This window comes from Olea europaea, unplaced genomic scaffold (assembly GCF_002742605.1).
Source record: "Olea europaea var. sylvestris unplaced genomic scaffold, O_europaea_v1 scaffold1561, whole genome shotgun sequence".
Taxonomy (NCBI): Eukaryota; Viridiplantae; Streptophyta; class Magnoliopsida; order Lamiales; family Oleaceae; genus Olea; species Olea europaea.
Window position 1 is genome coordinate 111,427 of NW_019233214.1, and position 19,838 is coordinate 131,264.

The 19,838-nt window shown below is 38.9% G+C and overlaps 3 protein-coding genes across 8 annotated transcripts; all 3 read left to right on the forward strand.

Moving 5' to 3' along the window:
- Positions 1-1,696: 1,696 nt before the first annotated feature.
- On the forward strand, positions 1,697-2,868 carry LOC111376800. The gene is made up of 2 exons (XM_022999804.1): positions 1,697-2,097; positions 2,187-2,868. The coding sequence occupies exons 1-2, from the start codon at positions 1,697-1,699 to the stop codon at positions 2,866-2,868; spliced, it is 1,083 nt and encodes a 360-aa protein (XP_022855572.1).
- An 81-nt stretch (positions 2,869-2,949) lies between these two features.
- On the forward strand, positions 2,950-5,952 carry LOC111376801. Its single transcript, XM_022999805.1, has 7 exons — positions 2,950-3,075; positions 3,157-3,865; positions 4,075-4,595; positions 4,704-4,882; positions 4,921-5,046; positions 5,315-5,522; positions 5,611-5,952. The coding sequence occupies exons 1-7, from the start codon at positions 2,950-2,952 to the stop codon at positions 5,950-5,952; spliced, it is 2,211 nt and encodes a 736-aa protein (XP_022855573.1).
- Positions 5,953-14,047: 8,095 nt separating this feature from the next.
- Positions 14,048-18,203, forward strand: LOC111376780 (MADS-box protein SVP-like). 6 transcript variants are annotated; one of them, XM_022999779.1, is made up of 10 exons: positions 14,136-14,186; positions 14,334-14,362; positions 14,689-14,886; positions 16,014-16,092; positions 17,036-17,094; positions 17,181-17,280; positions 17,363-17,404; positions 17,670-17,717; positions 17,805-17,899; positions 18,012-18,203. In XM_022999779.1, exons 3-10 carry the CDS (start codon positions 14,705-14,707, stop codon positions 18,034-18,036), a joined length of 630 nt encoding a protein of 209 aa, XP_022855547.1. In that variant the 5' UTR covers positions 14,136-14,186; positions 14,334-14,362; positions 14,689-14,704; the 3' UTR covers positions 18,037-18,203. The 6 variants fall into 6 exon arrangements, with proteins under 6 accessions (XP_022855546.1, XP_022855547.1, XP_022855544.1 ...); XM_022999778.1 differs by lacking the exon at positions 14,334-14,362 and having other exon boundaries at positions 14,048-14,186; XM_022999776.1 differs by lacking the exons at positions 14,136-14,186; positions 14,334-14,362 and adding an exon at positions 14,193-14,333.
- The last annotated feature ends 1,635 nt before the right edge of the window (positions 18,204-19,838 follow it).

The following is a 19,838-nucleotide window of genomic DNA, read 5'->3' on the forward strand; positions in this document are numbered from 1 at the left end:
TCGAATCCCAATAATCAGCACTTGTAAAATTATCACAATTATTGTTGTTTTCACAATTTTGACAATTTTGATTAAAAAGAGAATAATTGTATATCATGGCCATCAGTGCGTCAAATTGTATATTGCATTGACCTTTGTCTTTTTCATTGCCTCCACGTGCATCAGTTTCCATAGTGCATAGATCTTTATCATCTTCATTATTCGCAACATCTATCAAGTTGTATTGACAATTATCATTTTTAATTTTCATTGTAGTTTTTAAGTCATGTTGATCACCAGCTAAATATTTGTTTGCAAGAGTTGCACGGAGTAACATGGTCATGCGTAGTATTATACTCACTTTAGCGTCAAAAATAATCTTCATTGATGGAATGGCAACTTTGTCATGTCAAGGACGAGAAATTTCTACTCCATTTCATATAAACTAGAATCAACATTAAGCACTTCTTGGGTGTAATCACACAACTCTACATATGAAATATTTTTTGGAACACAAATTTTTGCAGTTTTACTATAACATTTCTTCTTTAGATTGCTCACTGATAATCTCAGATCTTGTCAATTCCGAACTCGACCCATGAATCCCGATCACACCATAAACCCCGATCTCAATACCCCCTAAAAACACCAAAACAAGGTCGAGCATTTGAGGTCGAGGTTTGTAGTCCTTCTAGGACTCCACTGCTAACACCCATAAATACACAATTTGTGCTCATTCTTGAGGTACGTTTTTCATTATCTTCAACATATAGCCTCACGCGCTAAATTTCCTATCTAACTTAAGTATCGGAGGGCCGACAAGTACACACCTCGTTACCTTTATTGCAGGTATTCAAAAGACTGTTCGTGTTCAGCAAAGCGAAGTTTGATCATCAAGTTCGAGATCTTTCAGGTAATATTTTTGTTGGTAGCATCATTGGCGCCGTTTGTGGGAGATCGCTACCAAAAGCCATGGTCAATACACGTTCAGGTCTTCCTTCAGCAAGCTCATCCGTCTCGGATAACCCTCCTCCTCCTGAGGAACGCCATATCTCTCAAAAAGACTGGTCGGAGATGCCAACACCTCCTCAAGCTGTTGTTTCCGTCGGAGCTTTTGAGGAACTTCGTCAGCAGGTGGCTGCATTAACCCAATTGTTAAGCCAGATAAATTCACACCCTTTCGCATACCCCAACACCTGAAGGTGGCTTCATGGCAGATGCTCGGGCTCGAGTTCATCATGCAGCCCATGATGACAGTGGGGTTGGAGCTTCAGGTGTACCACAAGTGGCGTCAAATTCAAGGTCCATTACGATGGACTCCGTTGAACTTGCTAGAATTATTCAAGAAGGGATAGCAATGGGTATGCAACAAAATACTCGGGCAGCAACAGGATTCATCCCCAATACACCATTCACTCCAGAAGTCCTCTCGTATCCCCTTCCCGATAGGTTCAAGTATCCTCGGATAAAGGAGTACGATGGGACAACCGACCCCATCAATCATCTCAATGTGTACACGGATATCATGAACTTACAAGTTGCACCTGATGCAGTAATGTGCAAGGCATTCCCCCAAATCCTCACAAACGCAGTTAGAGATTGATTTTCCACATTAGAACCGAACTTCATCACCTCCTTCTCAGATTTGGTCGATAAGTTCTCTGCTTTCTTTGCAAGCAGCAAGCGAATCAAAAAGACAACCGCATCACTCATGCAGATGCGTCAAGGACCCAACGAAACACTGCGCAGTTTCATGATCAAGTTCAATAAAGAACGGCTTCAGATCCCCGATCTACATATCACAGCTGCAATCTCAGCTCTGACATACGCCATTAAGTGCGAAGCATTCAAGATGTCCTTGTCTAAGATCCCGTCGAAGTCAATCACCAAGCTACTCACACGGGCTGAGAAGTACATCAATATGGAAGAAACCATGGCCCCAAAAAGGGTAGTTACCTCATCAAGGAGGTTGGATCAGAAAAGGCCGCATGAGTCCAGCTTGAGACAAGAGACACCTAGGGTCAAACCAAGGAAGGATCCTCCTTCAACGTCTTTTACCCATTTGAACACTTCAAGGTCCAACATCCTGATGGAAATCAAGGACTCTGAGGAACCAAAGTGGCCTCCCTGATTGCGGTCTCCCCCCTAGACTCGTGACAATAGTAAATATTGTGATTTCCATAGAGATCATAGGCATACAACGGAAGACTGTCTAGCCTTAAAGCGGGAAATCAAAGCTCCTATAAAAAGGGGATTTCTGAGCTCTTACACAAGCGCCCGAGGAATAATCAGAATGGAGGCAAAGGCCCAGAAGATCGGGGAAACAAACAACCAACCGCAGGCACTATCAATATCATTGTCGGAGGAACAGCCTCAGAAGGAGATTCTAGCAGCGGGCGTAAACAATATGCCAGGCAGCCTCCAATCATCTCAATATCATATCTTGGCCATACAGAGGACATCACTTTTGGAACAGATGACTTGGAAGGCATAGCGTTCTCTCATGATGATGCCCTTGTCATATCGGCCATCACATCCAACTTTGAAGTCAAGATAATTTTGGTAGATAACAGAAGTGCAGCAAACTTACTGTCTTATGAGGCCTTTATTCAAATGGGGATCACATCAGAGCAACTCAAGCCAGTCAAAACACACCTTCAAGGATTTGGAGGTGGGGTCATCACCCCGAAAGATATCGTCGGGTTACCCTTAACATTGGGGGCCGAAGGTAAACAGGTGACGCAAATCTCTACCTTTGAAGTTGTCCGTATGCCAATGGCTTACAACGCCATATTGGGAAGACCACTGCTCAATAGAATTCAAGCTATTGTCTCAACTTTCCACCTGGCTATGAAATTTCCTACTTCTAATGGAATCGGGGTAGTCTGAGGCAACCAAACGGTGGCCCGACAGTGTTATGTGACTAGCATTCGAAAAATCAAAATTGGTCAAGGGTTAGATACAGCGGTCATGTCTGAACTTCTAAGTTGTCTCTCCCGCAACATGGATATATTCGCTTGGAATGTTGAGGACATGCCTGGAATTGATCTAGAGGTTGTAGTATATAGACTTAACATAAACCCGGAAGCAAGACCTGTAAAGCAAAGGAAGAGGCAGTTTGCACCAGAAAGATGAGAAGTCATAAAAGAGGAGATTGTCAAACTTGTTAACACACAGTTCGTTCAGGAAGTACAATATCCCAAATGGCTTGCCAACGTGGTTCTTGTCAAGAAAGCTAATGGAAAGTGGCGAGTTTGCATTAACTTTACAGATCCGAATAAAGCATGCCCTAAAGACAGTTATCCCTTATCTCGAATTGACAATATGGTAGATAGCACGTCAGGTCATATGCTGTACAGCTTCTTGGATGTTTTCTTGGGGTATCACCAATTTCTCATGGTAGAAGAAGATCAAGAGAAGACCTCGTTCATGGTAGATTCAGCCATCTACTGCTACAGGGTCATACCCTTTGGACTGAAGAATGTTGGAGCAACATATCAAAGGTTAGTGAACAAGATCTTCGCCAAGCTAATTGGGAAAACGGTCGAAGCATACGTGGATGATATGGTGGTTAAGAGCAAACATTTGAATAGCCATGTTTCTGATCTAGAGGAAGTGTTTGCTATGTTACGGAGGTACAACATGAAGCTCAACCCGGCAAAGTGTGCGCTTGGGGTGGCGTCTGGAAAATTCTTGGGTTTTATGATCACACATAGAGGAATAGAGGCGAATCCTAATAAAATCCAAGCTCTGATAAATATGGAGGTCCCTAAGTGCAAAAGGGACATTCAGAAGTTGACAGGTCACGTAGCAGCACTGAACATGTTTGTTTCCCGGGCAGCAGACAGGTATTTCCCCTTTTTCAAACTACTTAGGGAAAATAAAGGTTCAACTGGAACGAGGAATGCAACTTAGCTTTTCAGGAGCTCAAGTAGACATTACCAACGCCTCCAGTCCTTACTAAACCCGAACCCGACGACACGCTGCTGTTATACTTGGTCGTTTCTCAGAACGCAGTTAGCGGTGTCTTGGTAAAGGAAAGAGGAAGAGTTCAATAACCTGTTTACTATGTAAGTAAAGTGCTCCTCGATGCAGAAACACGATACACGCTTGCTGAACAGCTCGTCCTTGCTTTATTAATAGTTGCCAAAAAATTACGGTCGTACTTCCAGTCACGTCCAATTGTTGTGCTCACCAACAAACCTTTCAAACATATACTTCAGAAGCCAGATGTCTTAGGGAGATTGCTGAAATGGGCAATTGAACTCGACGAATTTGACATAGAGTTCATGCCACGACCTGCAATCAAGGCCCAAGCTTTAGCTGACTTCATAGCAGAGCTTACTCCGAGATCATTAGAAACACCGGCCAAGGGCTCGAACTCGACCTTAGAAATATGGGAGATTTTTGTTGATGGAGCATCCAATAGTTCGGGCTCGGGGGCCGACATTATCATCACAAGTCCGGAAAAGACTACGGAGATACAATGCGCTCTCAGATTTGAATTCGAAGCTACCAATAACGAAGTACAGTACGAAGCCATTGTTATAGCCCTGGAACTCACAAAAAATCTTGAGTGCGAGTGCGTTAAAGTTTTCAGTGACTCACAGCTAGTGGTTGGACAAATCGATGGGTCTTTCGAAAGAAAGGATGAAAAAATGGGCTTATATTGTTTGAAAGTACATGACCTCTAGAGGCAGTTCGTAAGTTTTGGAATTCTGAAGGTAGCCAGAGCTGAAAATGCCAAGGCTGATGCATTATCTAGACTCGTCTTCATGGGTGTGGACGGGCTCGATAGAACAGTGCACATCAAGATGGTTAGAGAACCAAGTATAGCTCAGAAGCCAAGTGTCATAGACATCTTGCATACCATCGGCTTGCCAGAAGCATTCGGTATAGAGCTGTTAGATATTGTATAATCAAAGGAGTCCTGTTCCGCAGGAGTTTCACACTCCCCTATCTAAGATGTCTCAAACCTTCCGAGTCTCTTCAAGCAATGACTGAAGTTCACGAAGGCATTTGTGGAAATCACCAGGAAGCTCGAGCTCTTGCATATAAGTTGATAAGGTATGGATACTACTGGACATGTTTGAAGAAAGATGCCACGGATTATGTCCGGAAGTGCTCCTGCTGAGGAACTAACATCCATTCACTACTGAGCTCCCTTCGAGCAATGGGGAGTTGATATTCTTGGACCTTTCCCCTTGGCCCGAGGACAATTAAAAATTGTAACTGTGGCAGTGGAGTATTTTACAAAGTGGGTAGAAGCCAAACCTCTAGCAACAATTTCAGAGCCGAAGCTCAGGTCGTTCATATAGAAGTCTGTCATATGCAGGTTCGGGATACCAAAAGTCCTCATCACAGATAATGGAAGGCAATTCAACAATCCCCAGTTCAAGAACTTCTGCGCCAGTAAGGGGATTGATCATCGCTTAACCTTGGTCTCACACCCACAAAGTATCGGGTTAGCCGAAGTAACTAATCGGATCATATTGCAGGACCTCCGAACAAGGATAGGGGATGCCAAAGGTGACTGGCCTGACGTACTGCCTTCGATACTATGGGCATATAGGACATCGCTCAAGACAGCAACTGGTGAAACGCCATTCATGCTTGCTTTTGGACTTTAAGGCGACCATCCCAATTGAGGTTAGCCTCCCCACAATAAGAAAGCTCGAGACAACTAGGGAGATGCAAACTACCGAGCACCTTAACTTGCTTGAAAAGATAAGGGAGCAAGCCTCACTTAGGGCTGTGAGTTATCAAAACAGAACGGCAAAGCACTTTAACAACAAGGTCCAGACCAAGAGGTTCAGAGCTGGCGATCTTGTCCTTAGAAAAGCAGAAGCCGTCGGACACCAACCAGGGAAACTCGGGCCGACATGGGAGGGACCTTACGAGGTCATAAGAAAACTTAAAGGTGGAGCCTATAGCCTCAGAGACACATCGGGGAGACCACTCCCAAGGCCATAGAACGCCAATAATCTGAAAATATATTACAAGTGACTAGCTATAGCTATAAATTTCCGTTAGGGTTTGCATGCCCACTTCATGTTTCCTTAATTTCGTTTTTTACTTTTCGGGCTCTAATGCCCTGTTAGCTCATGCTCGAATAAGTTCGGGTATCAAACACCCTTGAGCATTTTTAATAGCACATAGAATTTTCTTTATGATGTTGATTCCCTATTAAATTAGCGTAAGGCCATGCCCCGCGCATGCAGCTAATACCTTTACAAAATTAGCATAAGGTCATGCCCCGCGCATGCAGCTAATACCCGATAAATTCCACACATGACCTCAAGCAGTAACAGGTCGGGCATATCCCGAAATGACGAGCAATGAAATAATCGTGAGATCGAGGTCAGGTCATGATATAATTGCCCACGTATAACCATCCCCGACCTTATCGATCCCAAAATGCTCAACCAAGCATGAATTCTGAGATCGAGATCGGGGCACGATATAATTGCCCCTCATATAACCATGACCGACGTTTTCGTTAATTCATCAGCGACCAATTGGTCCCCCCTCGATGTAAGCAAAGAATCAAATCAATACCAAACACTAGTGCACGAACTAGTTGTCCCCAATAATACATCATTGAACTTAGAAATTGACGCCCCAATATCAGTATTGTTTAAAGGATCGATGTATCCATAGTTCAACGATAAAAATTACACGCGAACTATTACACATACTCGAGCTATGAGTTAAATGATTGCGACATGTGACCTATACTAACAACCGAACTCTAAACTGTAATAAAAGCTCGAATTCAAAATTACAATATGCGAACACGGGATCAATGCTCGATCTCGTAGGAATAATAAAATGCATGAACTGATAAAATTCCCTCTCAAAGACAGAAGCCCAATTCAGGCAATAAACTTTTCATTTAATCAAAATCAAAATAAGTTCATAAACCCAGATCGGGCAGATAACATGAGCAAAAAGAAAAAGTTACAAAAATATCAGTCTCAGGGTCGGGGAAGGGCCTAATCTAGGTGGATGGGGTCGCTCTCCCTCCATTGTCAGGGGTCCCAGCATCGTCGTCATCGTCATCACCCTCAGAGGAGGATAGCTCGAGGTCCTTGGCGAGCTCGTTCACAGTCTTTAACTCCTCCACTACGGGCTTCAAATCCTCGGGGAGCTTGGTCCTAAGGAATGAACGAGTTAGCCACAACCCATAGTAATACGAGCCAGACCCGTACTGACCCAGGAGAGTCTTGAACTCATCAGACTTCTTAAAGTCATCAACGGCCTGAGCTCGGGCTTCTGCTTGAACATTCGCAAGCTCCGCCTAAAAAAAGCTTCGGGACTGAATGAGCTCAAGCTTCGCCTCCTCAGCTTCGTCCCTTGCCAGCCCGACCTCGTCCTCAGCCTTCTTAAGGTCCGCCTTGGCCGCCTCAAGGGCCCTTTCAAGCTCCTGGGCCCTCTTAAACGTAACCTCGCTCTTAACCTCGAGCTCGACTATGTGATCTGAGGAATTCAAGCCCTTGAGCCCCAGACCCCGAGCTACGCTTAGTGTCTGCAAAAACAAGTATGGTGCCGGATGTTAATACAGATTAAGAAACCAATCAAGGGTACCAGAAGCATTCATATTAAAAACTGACCTTCAATGTAAGAAGCTCGAGAGTCCGAACCCCTTCATTCATCTCGACCTCCTTCTCATACTTATCAACTATGCCCTGGATGAGAGCACAGTCGGCGTACTCCTCGAGCGACTTGGTGGGCATATGGTCGTCATCATCAGCTAAAAGGTCCGACCCATAACAAAGGGTACGAACTCAAGCTTGTTGTTGGGGGGTTGGCTACCTTGGAGGGGTCGGGTTTTGTGAGCTCTGCTAGGGGTGGACATGGTCTGGTTCGGTTCGGTTCTTGTGTTGGGGGGTTGGCTGCCTTGGAGAGCTCGGGTTTTGTGAGCTTTGCTAGGGCTGGACATGATCCAATTCGGTTCGGTTCGGTTCTAGAACCGAACTGAACCGACCCGAAATTTTCGGGTATTTAGTAAATGGAACCATCGGGTCCAAATTTAATTACGGAACCGTTCGGGTTCAGTTCCATTCGGTTCGGTTAGGTCCGGTCCGGTTCGGTTCCATTCGATTTCGTATTATAATTAAATTTTTTAATAAATACAAAGTTACATTAATTTAATTAATGATATGTTCAATATTAGCTCTTACAAAATAACGTAGTTCAATTTTATGTGTTTCACGTCTCTCTTTGCTAAATTCTTCATAAATTTGATTATTAAAACACAAAAATAGAAAGATAGCAAAATCAAAATAATTAAGAGAGATGTTATAGAACTTTAATTCGATTTTCTCCGGTAGAAACGACACTATAGCAGAATAATAGATTTTGATAAAATTGAGGTCAATTTGATTAAGTTGATTTTGAACTGAAAATTAGAAATGGAAAAATCATATTTTGTGATTTGAACTAAATTAACTAGTTAACAAATTTATTTAGAAAAAATAAAATAATTTTACTTATTTAAAATAAATAAATTTAAAAAAATTACGGAGATTCGATTCTTCGGGTCTTAGCCTAGAACTGAGAATCGAATCATACCCGTCAGTTCTTGATTCAAATACCCGTTCAGATATTTAACTTGAGAAGAACCATCGGGTTCGATTCGGGAGTTTTGTCCAGCCCTAAGCTCTGCCCCAGGTCCACCATGGTTGGACGGGTGGCCTCTCGTGCCCACTTTTTTCCTTTGGACGAGGTCATCATCGGGGCTTTAGACTTCGGGCCCTTCGCTTTTTTATGAACGTTGTCCAAGAGGGCTGACGGATCGAAAGACATCTCGAATTCTACAAGCAGAAATACAGCAAGGCATTAGCTCGAACTACAGATCGGTGTTTACACATGAAATAGCAAAGATTACATAAAAAGAAAGATCGTACCCTCGAGGCCTTTCACGTTAGCAAGGTCAAGGGTGTCGTCTTCAAGCAAGTAATCGATCTTGTCTGCAAGGGGGTCGTGGTTCACTAACCTCAGCCTATCTCTCTGTAGAACCTCAAAATAGGCCTGACCTTCGTTAAACCTATTCTTATCGAGGATTTTCCACCGCGGGCTAAAGGGACGGTCGGGGTCTTGAGGCTTCACAAAAAAGAAACGTTTCTTCCAACCCTCAAATAAACAAAACAGTTATACCCCCCCTCGGTGGATAAATAAACAAAACAGTTATACCCCGGGGAGAATTTCATATCAAAGACCATTCAAAGTAGGTCGACCCTAGGTTCAACCTCGAGGCACCTACATAGTATGAAGAAATACACTAATAACCTCCAACCGTTCGGGGCTAGTTGACCTGGACACATGTAGTATGAGATCAGAAAATGGATGAAAAATGGGTGAAGAGTCCACCTAAGCCCGGCCTTAAGAGTGTCCCTAAAAAAGGTCATCTCTCCCTCCCGAGCTCCTAACACGGTCTCAGTTGGCCCTGGGGTTCTAATGTCACAAATCGGCGTGACCCCGAACTCTCTAGCTATTTTAATAATTACATGTTCTTTGTACTTGGTCGGCTCCTTGGGGTATGTCAGGATGTCGATATGGGGGTTAATAGGGATGGCCATAGGAATAATGGATGTATTTACATCTTCAGGCCTATCACTATGGTTCGAGTCTCTAGGAGCCTTGCTACTATCACGACTACTTGACCCGGTACTATCACTACTCGACATTACACTATAATCAAATAAAACAACTTAAGGGCTCGAACTCTTACCTCTGTTGCTCACAGACCCTACTAATCTTCGAACTCGAGCTCGATTTACTGGGAGATGAGAGTTAAAAGTGAAAAATGAGGGTGAAAGTTGGGGTATTTATAGGGGACTGAGGAATACCAACGGTCATGCAATCTCAACCCTTGGACCAAGACACGTGGCGAGAATCTAAGGTCGTGCCCTAACATTACACGTGGCGGCCATCTCAGATCGCTCTCTGACATCCCATCAAACACTTGACACGTGGAAAAACACTTGGATGTTCATGCTTATGCATCTTCGCTCGTAGACTGGGCTTGGACGAAAATCTACGACCTCGATACACGGGGGCCAGTGATGATCTCAGATCTTGTCAATCCCGAACTCGACCCATGAACCCCGATCACACCATAAACCCGATCTCAATACCCTCTAAAAACACCAAAACAAGGTCGGGCATTTGAGGTCGAGGTATGTATGTCGACTCGTCAGCTTTCCTATACGACCTACGGGAACACTAATCCTACTTTGACCACAATCCCTACCCTATTAGACTCCTTCTTTGACTCAAACAGTGATTTGAATACTTGAGGTAAAACACTAACTCCTTTTCCTACGAGGATAAGGATCGTGACAGAATAAGTCCTTCTAGGACTCCACCGCTAACACTTATAAATACACAACCATTCGTGTTTATCAAAGTGAAGTTCGATCATCAAGTTCGAGATCTTTCAGGTAATATTTTTTTTGGTAGCATCACTCACCAAATTGATTTTCAGCAAATAAAATCGATAGTTTTCGGGATAAAGAAAAAAATGAAAAAAAAAACGAAAAGTAAAGAAAATATAATTACATAAATGACAGTTTTGTTCAAAAAAGTTGAATCCAATATCTTAAATTGATGTTCAGGGCATTTTCGTCATTTGAACAATCCAAATCAAGGATAAAAATAGGGAACATAATCGTTTCATAATGTTGAAGTCAATGAAGGTGGAGCCAATTTTTTTGAATTCTTTATTTCAAGTTTGAATTTTCATAGTATCACATCTAGTTGATGTAAGTTTCATGTGCTTGATGGAATCAAACTCGAGAAATAATGCAAAGAAAGAAGAAGAAAATGAAGAAATTGGGGCTCATAATGCATTTTGAACGATGCATAATGGAAACTAGGGAATGAAATTGGGGGTTTACGGCTCTAATGTTAGAATTAAGTGGAAGCATTTTGGACATTTCGAATTATAATTTTTAACATACTAGGTGACATCCTAATGTGCCATAAATCAAGAGGCCCATTTGACTTATTTCCTTTTCTTTGAGTTATCAATAAAAGTAGACCTGGGCATTTTAATCGTAATCGAATTTCTCGAACCGAAATCGAATAGGAAATCAAAGGTTCCGGTCCAATTTCAAAAAACAAAAAAAAAAAACTAGAAATTGGAATTGATAACCAATTGGTTCCAGGTCGATTCTTGATTTCTGAACCAGAATCACGGGGAATCATGTATGCCTGAATGGAACCCCCTTTTTTTTCTTACAATTTATATGTTGGGTACAAAGAATACAAAACCCCAAAACTCTAATTTAGGTAATAATTTGTCTTAAACTCTAGACTCTAACCGTAAGAAATCATGATTTACTCATACTTTCTGTCTCTCACGCTTATATCAGATTGTTGCATTCGGAGATCAGAACATGTTAATCTTTGTAATTCGAGTTTCTAGGAATTAAAAAATTCAAGCTAGGGTTGTGATATAAGTTGATGAATTAAATCGTTCATTATTTGCAATTCGAGTTTTTTATTTTTCTTGCATTATTTTATAAACTTAAGTGTTTCTTTCTTCTTCTTTTTTTCAATTTTTTTATAACTCATCCATACTTGGCTTTAGTATACCTTTTTGGTTATCTCAAGTTCGTGATTCTTTTTGAAATATAATTTTTTTTTCTTTTTACTCAAATATAGAGAGTTCAATACGTGAACTGCAATTTCTTAATACTACATAGTCCTGTATCTGATTAGTCTTATTTCTTATATCAGTACATTTTCGAAGTTGAAGATTCAAGTATTGTCCATAATTAAATTATGGGCTCTATCACTCCTTTATTTATGAATCAAATAAGATATATTAAGAAAAAATCATTTCTTTTCAAATTGTAATTTAGTTTTTGATGTTTAAATTTGTTCATCTTTTATTCTTGATTTTTAGTTTCCACTATTTTGAGTCATGCGGTTAGATTTTTTAGCTTCTTGAAGATTCCTTAACTAATTTTTTCCCTTGCACAAATATTTCCCAATAGTAACGTGTTAAGTATATGTATTCAAATGGCTTATACAGAAATATCTATTAAATATATATTTAAAAAATGTTATGAGTAGAATCGATTGTAAATCGACGCTGACGATTCGAGTTTGGATTTGATCTAATAATTATAAGGATCGGAATGATTCCATTTTTTATGAAATATTCGAAGTATAATGGGTGGTTCCAAGCATTGAAGTACTCGATAGACCTATCCAACGCCTTGACCTAATTAAAATGATAATTAATACATGTTACACAAGATGACTACAGTAGTAGTTGACTATGAATAATATTATTCTGATCCTTATAATTAACATTCTATTAATTTGCATAGTTTTCCATCCTAAAATGTGTTACGAGAGTGTAAAATTACTTATATGCCTCTTGTATATTTTAATAATCGAAATAAAAAACGAATATAAAAGTTTTACAAAATAATCGCTCCTCATTTCATTGCATGTTAGCAGAATGAACATAAATTATCACGAGATATGGGATGCACTAATTATTTGAATATTAATGATTTAAAATGCCACAAAAACATGGAGGAAATAGATGCAAAGTTAGCAAATATTGGGGACCTTCATTGCAATTAAAATATATATAGATACTAATTCTTTTTCGTTTTCTCTGTGTGTGTGAATATAATTACTCGTAATAAAATAGACTATAAGCGTTTAAATCCTTATCAATAAGTGGAGGCCTTTTAACATTTTTGTTTTGTTTGATTGGGATTTTTAACCAAATATCATTTTCGTTTTTAATCCCTTTGAAAGCCACGTTACTTATGTAGTTATATATCCTCACTTTCTTTTACAATTGTTAATCCATTTTATTATTTCATCTTTATGGAACTGTAAAGAGGACTTGAAAATTGGTGCACCCTGCGATTTTCATGAAATTCTCCTAACAACTTTATGCTCGTGCCCCCAACTTCAGCTTTTCCCACTTCTGTTTCGGTGCTAGTCTAAAATAAGTGAGGCCAACCTTATATTACCTTATCCTTGAAAATGATGTGAAAACCCCACATCCCCCATGAATGTCAACGAATCGAGACGAATCTGCTCGTGAACTAAAATTCGAGGCTCGAGTTGGATTCAAGTAAAATAGTGTGAGCTTTTTTCGAACTCGAACTGAGCCGAGCCGAGCCAATCCAGTTGGATTTTTTTCGTTTTCCTTTTTTTAATAATATGCCTTAAAAGGCAGCAGCTGTCGGCCTTTTATTTTTTTAAATTCAAGGGTCGACTTATCACGGGTCGAAAATGGCCGGTGACACGAGCTGACATCCCAAAATGGGCTCGATCGTAGCCTCGGATTGGCTCGGACTTTTTCAGGCCAAGCCACGGACAACCCGAGCCGGAGAGTTAAATTGATACCCCTACCCCTTCATCCCCCACAGCCCCCTACCTGTACTAACCTAGTAATAATAATAAATGAAAAAATGAAAGAAAATAAATAGGATTTCATTTTCCTGCTTCATATTACAGCCAGGGGTGTCATGCCAGAGAGAATTTTAGAGTGGGGAGCGTGATGCCCACAAAGGTACAACCACATCATAATTTCTGACAGCGACGAGGCAGGGACCTTTTGTACGGACAACACTTTCCCCACAATATATTGAAGAAATTGTTTATGCCCCATTTGATGGGATCAAAGTTAAATTTTTAGAAAACTTTTAATAAAGTTGATAAAATATGTGATTGAAAAATAATCGATCATATGAAATATGCGACTAAATTAATTATTGACTTTGATTTAGATTAAAAATTTAATTTTAATTTGTACCACATAGGAACTATGTGGTATATTATACGCACATAACTTCGTGTTACGTCCTTGTTTGGCTATATTTTTTTAAAATTTATTTTTAATAACTTATTTTATAGAATTCACGTTTTTTTTAACAATTTTCAACAACACATTTATTAAATTTATCAAAACTTATTAAAAATATGATTTTTATTTTCAAAAAGTCGCTAACATTTAGAAACATTTTGTTAGAATTTTATATCAATATTTTTCAAATATATATATCTCTGTGTGTGTGTGTGTGTGAGAGAGAGAGAGAGAGAGAGAGAGACGTATTCACAATATCGATCTTTCTCTTTGTACAGGCACACATTATTTATTGGTAGAATTGTACATATCCTGTGGTGTGGCAAGTTTTTAGGTTTAACAAAACCTACGTCTCATACAGGTAATTTCAAGAAACCTCTCTCTCTCTACCCTTTGGCAATTTGCACAATTTGCAAAGCACCTTTATCGTTCTTTCCTATGCTACTTCAGTTTGGTTTCTAATTTCAGATGTTTGCCACTTACTCTCACTAGGGTTTCCCTTCTGCAGGTGGTGGATGTCATCTCTTCCCTGAATTAGTAAATGTTATACTGTTTAAGATTTCTATTTTATGCAAAAAAACTGAATGATTCTTTTGTCTCCCTCCTTCTTTTCTAATTTTATATACGTAAATATAGATTGATCCTTTTTTCTCTCTCTCCCCCCTCTCTCTTTCTCCCGTAATTTCCATTTTTTATTTTTTGTTAAGGAGGGTTGTGGTTTCAGATCCTCTATTGTACTTGAAGATATGCTTTACTTCTTTTTTTTCCTTATTTTTATCAAAGACCAATCTTCTTTCTCGTCCCTTGATCTGTGTATGTATTATGAGATACTAACGAAATATACGTATAATTCTTGTTTGTAGTGAGTGTGCTGTGAAAATGGTGAGACAGAAGATTCAGATCAAGAAGATCGATAACTTGACGGCACGCCAGGTGACCTTTTCAAAGAGAAGAAGAGGGGTTTTCAAGAAGGCTCAAGAACTCTCTACTCTTTGTGATGCTGAGATAGCCCTAATTGTTTTTTCTGCCACTGGAAAACTCTTCCATTATTCTAGCTCAAGGTTCTCTAATTTCCTCTCCTCTCTTTCTTCAACAGACACACAACATGCTACTGAATTTTAAATCAATTAGCTAGTTTTGTATTGAAAACTAACGATTCTAATGGGGCAAAACCACAGCAAAAATGACTATAGAGACTGTCCTTTTGAGCAGGTACGAATTAAATGGGCAGAAATGGAAATAAATTTGTTGCTCGAATATGGAACGAAGATTCGAGCAAAACTAGGGGCGAAGGGTACACTGATATATCTCATGCTTTTCTCCTGTGTGTTTGTGAATTAGCTAACCAGTGAAGGTGGTGGGGCCGGGGGAGGCTGTAGAACTGAAGGATCAATGATCATGTAGGAAAATGAGAACACAAGGACGATGTCAAAATTAAAAAATATGTTCATTTGAGAGTCAAGGTGGGACTGTGGAGAGTACAAGTCATGAGTGTGAAATTGCCCTCTCACTGAGAAATGGCTTGATTTCTGTGTTTTTGTGTCTTAAGTTTCATGCTTTATACCTTAGACTAAGCACAATAAAGATTGGAAAATATGTGAGAAATCAGTAGTTTTCTTATTCAATTGTCTTAGGAATAACGCAGTTCAATACACAAAACTAGCTACTAAAGACTAAATTAAAATGAAAATAATATGCACATCACCTCTTTGGCATATTTTAACCAACGAAAATAATATGCACATCACCTCTTTGGTATATTTTAAGCTTTTAAAGAGTGTGGTATATATAAAATAGTACCAAATTTGTAATTTTCAACTGCCCCGATAATGAAATTTGTGAATGCTTCCTTCGTACTTGTCAAATTATGATGTCTAATAGCTTAACTCGTTAAATTTTATATATTCGGACATGCGAAAGTGGCATGAACAAGTTTTTCATTCTTGTACACACATAAATAAGGTCCCTGCAATTCGGAAAAATTGAAAACTTTAAATTTCCAAAATAAATGAAATTGCATGCATTTGTGATGAACTTTCTTAGTTTGTTGGTATGGTGTACCATTATCACATCCGTATTGTATGCGCCCAACATGAACTCTATGTATGAACCTTAATAGAATTTGATTTTGTCTCCCTCTAGTTTACATAGTTGAAATTTTTTTGTTTCCACTTGTTCTCTTCTGCAGCATGATGCAACTAATTGAAAGGCATAGAGGGCAAGCAGAAAACTCAGACAAATTAGGACAACCATCTTTCCAACTTCTGGTGAGATCAAAACCATTTTTATAGAATTCTGCATTAAGTTTGTTGTATGTCTTTGTATACTGAAATTATGATAAGAAGATAAAGATAAAAAAGAATTTTAGCATCAAACTAATGTAATCAATTTTAAACTTTACCATATGAGTTTAAAGTCTCATTTCAAATTTAATAAACCTCTAATTGTTCAATAAGCTTGTCAAATACTTAACTGACTCTTCTTCCATAATTAAAGTTGAATTTAGTAATACCAAACAAAACCTAAATATTGCAAACAAGAGTGTTTTTAGCTCATTAAAGTTGGTTTGTCTTAAGTTTTATTGTTTTTTTTCCCTCAACGAGGCTAATTAAGCCCCTGTTTGTCATCCATTCTTTCCTATTCTTTTTTCTACAGTACTCATTTTCAACTACACATTCTTTATTAAAATAATATTATATGTAAATAAAGAACTTTTCCTTCTCTTTTAACCACACATTTCAACATTAATCACTATTCCATAATACATTCTTCCCAAATAATGAGTGACAAACACACCCTAAATCGATCTCAAGAACCATCCTATTCCATATCTGGATAATGTTGTCAATTTTGCAGCTAAGTCTTAATCATATCGTAAAGGTAAAAATATTATAAGTTAAATAGATTAATCAAGAACGCATTTGCGACTAGTTTATGTTGACAAATTAATCCCCTCTCAAATAAATAAGAATTCTCTGAATTCAAATATTAATTGTCACATTCTATTTTTAACTTGCAGTGCTATTAATAATTTTTTTCTTATTTTGTGATGGAATTTACAAAATAAACTCGTTGAAGCTCTTTTGGTATATCACCACATGTAATGTCAAAAAATGATATTTTTACAAGTGAAAATTGTTATATGCCTCGGCTAATGTATTTCGTTTGTGCTACTCTAACATTGGTATAATCCTATTACAATTTTTGCAGGAAAATAATGGCTATGGAATGCTCAGCAAGGTACTCATGGACAAGACTCGTGAGTTGAGGTAAAATATGTGTCTAAGCTTAAGATTTCTGGTTATGCTTATTCGAGTGCATTGCACAGTTGAGATACAAACACTAATTGTAATAGGCAACTCAAGGGAGAAGATCTCCATGAACTTGACATGGATGAGTTGATCAGACTAGAGAAGACGGTAATGGGAGGACTAAACCATGTCGTTGAAGCAAAGGTATTATTACATACAATTTCGTATTTTCTAGTCTCTCTATTGAGATTTTCTGTGCTAACACCTCTCTTTTTCAATGGGCAAGAATGACAAGTTCTTGAAAGAGATTAGTTTGCTCAGGAAAAAGGCAAGTCCTCAAACTTCATCTTTAAGAATAAATCCCACATTCAGAGCGAGGACAACTCTTTTGACGAGAATGACTTTTTTAAAATGGAATCCTAAATCTTAATGCACTTGAAGGGATATTAAAGAATAAATTTAAATAAATAAATTTGTCCCTCTCCTATAATCATTAACTTTTTGATGATATGATTGATAAATAATGGAATGTTTCATTCCGAATACAAACTTACCATGTGCTAGTTTAATTAACTAACTCTTCTGATATTCAGGAATCTGAATTAATGGAAGAAAATGCTAAGTTGAAACAGCTAGCCGAAGTAAGAGTTTCCTGATATTTACATAATCATTAAAAACATTTCACTGCATCCATTAGCATTCAGTTGTTGAGTGAACTGTTTGTGCAGAAATTTGAAGTCACTGGAAATGGTACTGAGCAAAGCAATTCATCTGAGTGCATCACCAATATTTCTCATGGTTCTGATACTTCCCTCAGGCTGGGGTACGTACGTTCGTTAAACTCGTGTATTTGACTTCAAATTTACGCCCAAAAAAAAAAAAAAAAAAAAAACATTTCGAATATTTTGACTATATGGTAATGATAATTTTGGCAGCTTACCTTTCACCTTCGGAAGATGAGGCCAGGAGACTCCAACCCAGAAGAATAGTTGTCCATTTTCTTAGTAGGATATATTTATAAATTATAATGTTAGTCATTGCCAAGAAGGCTAAATGCTTATCCTTCTCCAATCAACAAAAGAATGGTGCATGCATGTTTGGGCTTTATATATTTCGATTATTCGAGATGTTAGGACCTTCCTCTAGCTGCTCACGGTGATTTCCGGGCTCAGTTAACCATTAAAACCGAATTCAACATCAATTGGAGTCACCAATGATCGCCGGCGCCTCTTCCCACTTGGTTGCTTTCGTCCTTTGCTTTGTTGATTTAATCCACACACTTAGGATGGATACCACTCAGGTAAGGTTCACAAAGTCTCAAGCAATTGGGGTGGAGAAGAAATCACGAAGAAGATGAAGGCAGAAGAACTCGGCTGGACACGGCAGTTTCTCTTTTCTCACGGCTTCAATTTTTGGACGGGGTTAACAAGGATGAAAACACCAATATATATAGTAAGTCAAGTGGCCAACATAAGGTAAGTTGGGATATGGTAAGTAGGCTCGACTAGGGTTAACTTCCAATGGAAAGAATCAACAAGCCACAAAGAGTATTAGCCGTCCAATAGGTAAAGCAACGTTTGGTCAGTTCATCCATTATTCGATGTTGAATTATCGTTCAGTCATTCATGTCGACTGATAAAATTGGTTCTTATCATCGCCCGGGAGGTCGTTTGACAACATAATGTCTAACAACCTCCACCTTGGTGTCAAAGGACCTGCAAAGAAAAACGTTTTTCCATTAGTGACACCTCTAACAGAAAAACCGATAAAATTGAAATCATTTACCTGTGCCGATGTTTAGAAGCTCTTTGCAACTTCTAAACTTTACCAGTGGCAGCACTTTCGTGCCCATATCTGAAGGATTGTACTGTGTGTGAATTTTTTCAAGTCTTACTACTTCTTGTGATATTATATCCCTAATGAAGTGTAACCTAACATCGATATGTTTAGTGCGTTCGTGAAAGACAGGATTCTTACACAAATGTATGGATGATTGACTATCAGAATACACAACCACGTACTCATTCAAGACACTCAGTTCATGAAGTAGACCTTTAAGCCATAGAGCCTCTTTAATTGCTTCAGTGGTGGCAATATATTCTGACTCTGTAGTGGATAGTGCAATTATGTGTTGTAACTGTGATTTCCAACTAACACACGAATTTGATAAGGTGAATACGTAAGAGGAAGTTGATTTCCTACCATCCCTATCTCCTGCATAGTCAGCATCTACAAAATCCTTTATTTCACGCCTTCTTTATTAGCACTAAATTTTAGACTCACGTCACTTGTACCCTTCAAATATCTTAAAAGCCACTTTAATGCTTCCCAATGTTCAGGACCTGGATTAGACATGTACATACTAAGAGTACTAATAGCGAATCCTAAGTCCGGTCTAGTGCAAACCATCAAATACATTATCGAACCAATCACATTTGAGTATTAAATTTTACTCATGTATTCCACTTCACGTTCATTGCAGGAAGCTTGTTCCTTAGATAGAACAAAATGATTTGCAAGAGGCAACGTGACAGGTTTGCAGTTACTCATATTAAAATTTTTCAACACTTTTGATATGTATGGGGACTGATGTAAGAATACGATGGAATTTGACCTATTTCGTTCTATTTCCATGCCTAGATCCTTTTAGCCTTTCCTAGATCTTTCATGTCAAATTCTCCACTAAGATCTGCTTTTATATTGTTTATCCACTTAGGAGATGATCCAACTAAAAGCATGTCGTCCACATAGAGCAACAAAAA